The sequence below is a fragment of the Acanthisitta chloris genome, unplaced genomic scaffold (assembly GCF_000695815.1).
Source record: "Acanthisitta chloris isolate BGI_N310 unplaced genomic scaffold, ASM69581v1 scaffold36625, whole genome shotgun sequence".
Classification (NCBI taxonomy): Eukaryota; Metazoa; Chordata; class Aves; order Passeriformes; family Acanthisittidae; genus Acanthisitta; species Acanthisitta chloris.
In genome coordinates, this window is record NW_008673786.1 from 3,828 (window position 1) to 8,309 (window position 4,482).

Consider the following 4,482-nt stretch of genomic DNA (forward strand, 5'->3'; position numbering starts at 1 on the left):
TGGGGTCTTTTGTTGGAAAGGGGACATGATTTTCACAGAGGGAACTGGTCAGTATTTCAGACTAGTCTGTCATCCAGCTCCTTAGACAGGAAACAAGGGAGTTGAGAAAGCCAACTTAAGGGGCTACTTACAGGAGTAGTTTCTATCATTCCATTTATAAATACTATGAACATAACAGCAGTTCAGGTATGTGAGAATGGCTGCCTTCATGTAGTTATGAGACCTGCAGTGAAACCGAGTAAAAGGCTCCTGTGCTGCAGATCTGTACTGAAAGGACCAGTTTGCTTAGCTTTTGAAGAGTCAGGCACAGGCAACACTTGAGGTGAAACCTCCTTGTGACCTGACTTTAATGCTGGCTTCCCCTCCCACCTACCCCTCCACACAATTCAGACACTGGGGGTTGGACTAGATGATCTCCAGAGGTCCCTTCCAACCCTAACTGTTCTGTGACAGCAATTGGATTCCTCCAGCAGCAGCACATCTTGCCCTTACATTGGCTATTTTCCCCTTAAGATGATGAAATCACTGGTTTAACATCCAACAGTGCTCTTCTATTTGTCATCAGTTCTTTCAGCCTCATTTTCTCTCCTAAAAGCAACCGTTAAGCTGAACTGTCCAGGTGAGTGTCCCTACCAGGAGACTCTGGGAAAACAGCTCCCACTGGAGATGTTCAGCTGAATTCCTCCTTGAACAAACAGTTGAGCAGCTTCCTCAAGGGAGACAACAGTGCAAGGAATCAGTGTAATGGTAGGAAGTTGGTAGGGCTCATGCTGTCTAGAATTCTTCCATGATCTAGTGAAAACAGGTTCACCTAGCTGACTAGCAGAGGACAAAATGCCTCCTCTGAGCAGCACTAAGCATGTTCATGGCACAGAGGTTGTGGCACTGAAAGGCCAAGCAGGGCCTCCCCCTCCTCACTGGTGTGCTGAGGAGTTCCTCCCTCTGAAGGTCCATCCCTGGTGCTTATCCACTGTCCAGGCCTTGCACTTGCGTTCCTCAGCTATAACCGTTTGCAGAGAGTTGGGAATGGGCCAGTGGCAGCACAGGGCTGACTTCCACATTGCCTCCCTACACATCTCAGGGTGGTCTAAGCTGGCAGAGAGAAGGGACTGTCCTTGAGAGCTCAGCACCTCAGCTCTCCAGCCAGCTAGGACTTCTACAGCCAAGAGACTGACAGAAGGGGATCTAAGAAGCAAAGACTACAAATTAGAAGATTGACTGCTCTCATCTGGCATGTACTGAGTGCAGGGAAAAGGGAAGTTTCCATAGTTCTGAAGACATTTTCACCAATAACCTGCAATTCAGATACGAATTTTGGGCATACGTGGATGGAAGCTGGTTAACAGCAGAAAGGAGCTTTTCTTAGGGAACCTGCAGCACAACTTGGCTCCCTTCTTGGGAATTCAGGAGGGGCAACTTTGGGGAAAGAATGCTGAATCAAGAGTTCTTTTGGCACAGAACTTTCACAGAATCTAACATTCTGTCTCTTCAGGATTAGCTCCCCTGCTTCCATCTTGAAATCTGATTAGCAATACATAATTCTCCCTTGTTCCCCTCGAGGGCAGAACTGGGACATGTTAGAAAACCTTCTCCCTTTTCTTACCTAGAAAGGGGTACAACTACTTTCAGGGCTTTCTTTTTGCCTTCTGTTTGGGAGCAGAAGGGAATTACAGGTCTCTGAGCAGCAAAATAACAGTGATATCTGTTTGGGGTTTTCTGATGCTGCTTTCCACCTTGCTAAGCAATGCTATAACCAGCAATGGAACTCCTTATGCACAAGACAGTTTCGATGAGGGCAAGAAAGGGGATCCACTTTTTTTAGTTATAGCTAGAACCCAACAGCACACAATGATACAGCTGCATCTGCTCACAGTTCTTCAAATTTTAAGACATTGCTGACATTCAAGACAGCAACTGTTCTACTGCAACTCACTGAAGCATCAGCAAAATGCAGGTTTCCTTGGGTTAGTTCCAAATCTAGGAAGTTAGAGAAAGCCTAGGCAACATTCCTTGAAGAAATAGGGTTTTATCTATTGTATTACTGGTGCCACAGTAAATCAAATTCAGGACATCTGTGCCTTTGATAGGAAAGGGGCATGTACGTGTAAAATGCTGGCAGTTTTTGTTGAATCCATAAAGAATCAGTTCTGGACTTAATACATTATGTCCCAAGAAGTGTTTGTATTCCTGTTACCACTCTTTTTTCTTCTCATCCATGGAGACTCCACCAGGACCCAGTGCAACCACGAGGAGCAGCCCTCCAATGACAGACATGGTCTGGAAGAAGTCGTATTTGAGGAAGTCGTGCATGGGCTTGTAGGCTGGGACGGTCCAGAAGGCATTGAAGTAGATGTTGATGCCAAACAGCCAGATGACTAGAGTCAAGGCAGCCAGCTTAGTCTTGAAGCCAATTGCCACCAAGATAATCAGGGCTGTGCCCACAATGTTCTGCAGAATCTGCAAGGAAAAGCCATAAGCTTAAATGTGGTTCTTAGAGCCATAAAAACATCCATCTTGTCATGACAGAGATGATCTCAACTTCTTCTAAGCTATTAATTCCACTAATAGAGTTAAATGATGAGCACTGAGCAGCTTGATGAGCTTAGATGATGAACACTGAGGTCCTGCAGCCCATCTGAGCATCGGTACTATATTCTAGTGCCTCATCTCATACTTTTATACTTGGATACTTACAGAAAAGAAGTTCATATCAAAATGCAGCAGTGTCATGAACATGAGGACCAGCAGCACACGACCCCCCAGCTGCATGTACTGCTTTGGAGAGCTTTCCCTCATGGTAGGGACACCAGCAAACATGCTCTTCCCCTCTGAGCGTGACTCAGCCAAAAGCAGCAGCAAGCCTCCCCCAAGGGCAAGGTTCCTACAGAAACACAGAAATGGGGAGAAAGGAGGGGGAAAAAAAGGCAGTTTAGTACAGTTTGCACTGATGTAAAGCCTCATCTGACAGTATCAGCTCAGTAAGAGCCTGTGTGTGAGTGAGGAGTGACCTCTGTGCACTGTGCTGCTCTGTGGTAGACTTCCCAGCTCCAACAGCAGCACTGTACACCAAGGATTTACACAAGCCTGTGAGACAGGTACAGCCTGCCAGGGGGCTCCAGCACCCACTGCTCAGGCACAGCTGCTTGGGGGCTGTTACGACATGAGTTTTGTTGTGTCAGAGTTATTCTGTACCTCAGGTTTAGCCACATACGCCAAAGTAGTTCAGAGGTTGCTTTGAGAAAACAGGAGAGCAGCACTGCTGAGAAGTTACACATTTACAGGGCTGTAGTAAGCACAGAGTGTAGTGTTTGTGCTGTCCTCCTTAGAGAAGAGATTTAAAGTCCCAGGAACCACTCTAGTGTCAGTTTCCTCAGAAAATGGCTTCAGTCATGCAAAAGCAGCAGTTGCTATTTTAGCCATTTAGGAAATAATAGCAACTCACTGATCTGGTCTAGACAGTTCTTCGTGAGCTCCCAGCAATGATGTTATAAGCAGAAGCACTTAGATCTTAGTGGGTTAGGATTAGTCTTTCCCTTCTACAGTACTGAGGCTGCTAACTAACACAGCCCCTACTGATTTTATGTGCTGTCATTTCTTGCTTCATGTCAAAAATCTTCCTAGTAAACACTATGCACAAAGATAATTTCCTCTGTCACCAAGTGTCAGTTTTCACTGTTTCCAGAAAAGCTTTGAGTAGCAGGCATACCTCATCAAGAACTTCAGGTCCCATAGAATGCTGTATGCAATAGTCTAGGCAAAGAATAAAACAGGTTAAAACACCATAGAGTTCTGAATTCATGTTACAAGCTCAAGTCAGTACTAGCCATAGCAGGAGTCAATTACAAGTCCATTGCACCAAAGGGAATAAGGTAACTACATCCTTGTGGTCCATGTAAAACAGGGAATGGAAGCCAGAATTTGATTGTGCTTTAGCCCCCAGAAAAGATCCCTGGTTTTGTAGGGGAAGGATGCTACCAGCTAGAATCCTCTGTGATGGGAACAATCCTTTATAAAAGCTGTGTGCTGAAGGCCAAAGCCACTGCAAGTTCCACATTTGGCTCATTAAACTGACACACAGGTAAATTGCCAGTTCTGCTAAATTGGTCAAGGTCAAGTATTGAATGAATGTCTCCAGCTGACTAATTGCAATTACAGCCAAGGATCTATTGGGCACATCAGAAGAACAGAAGCAGCAAAATAGTTCAATGCCATCAAGGACTGGCACTAGGCCAGGGTGGAGAAAGATTCCAGGGATGCAAGTTATATTTAAACATGTTGGTAGTACTGGGGCTAAGAGAGAAGATTTGAAAGATACAGTTTAGAAGGGCTGAAGACTTAAGCCTCCTACCTGTAATGCTATAATTCCAAACAGTCCAAAGCAGGCATATTGCACAAAGTTCCTACTCAGCACCAGGATACAGCCACCTGAGTTGGGGAAATTGAACACAGTTACACTTGAGGTGTGCACAGGAAAAGCTGCTG

The 4,482-nt window shown here is 45.3% G+C and overlaps 1 protein-coding gene across 1 annotated transcript in view; it reads right to left on the minus strand.

The window, feature by feature from the left end:
• Window positions 1-1,660: 1,660 nt before the first annotated feature.
• The window catches only part of SURF4 (surfeit 4), a 4,073-nt gene continuing 1,251 nt past the window's right edge, over window positions 1,661-4,482 (minus strand). Inside the window, exons 2-5 of the mRNA XM_009075092.1 lie at window positions 4,349-4,425; window positions 3,707-3,750; window positions 2,695-2,881; window positions 1,661-2,457 (exon numbers count right to left, since the gene is read on the minus strand). Of these exons, the coding sequence (XP_009073340.1) occupies window positions 2,191-2,457; window positions 2,695-2,881; window positions 3,707-3,750; window positions 4,349-4,425 (575 nt within the window). The 3' untranslated portion in view covers window positions 1,661-2,190. The remainder of the gene's footprint in view (window positions 2,458-2,694; window positions 2,882-3,706; window positions 3,751-4,348; window positions 4,426-4,482) is intronic.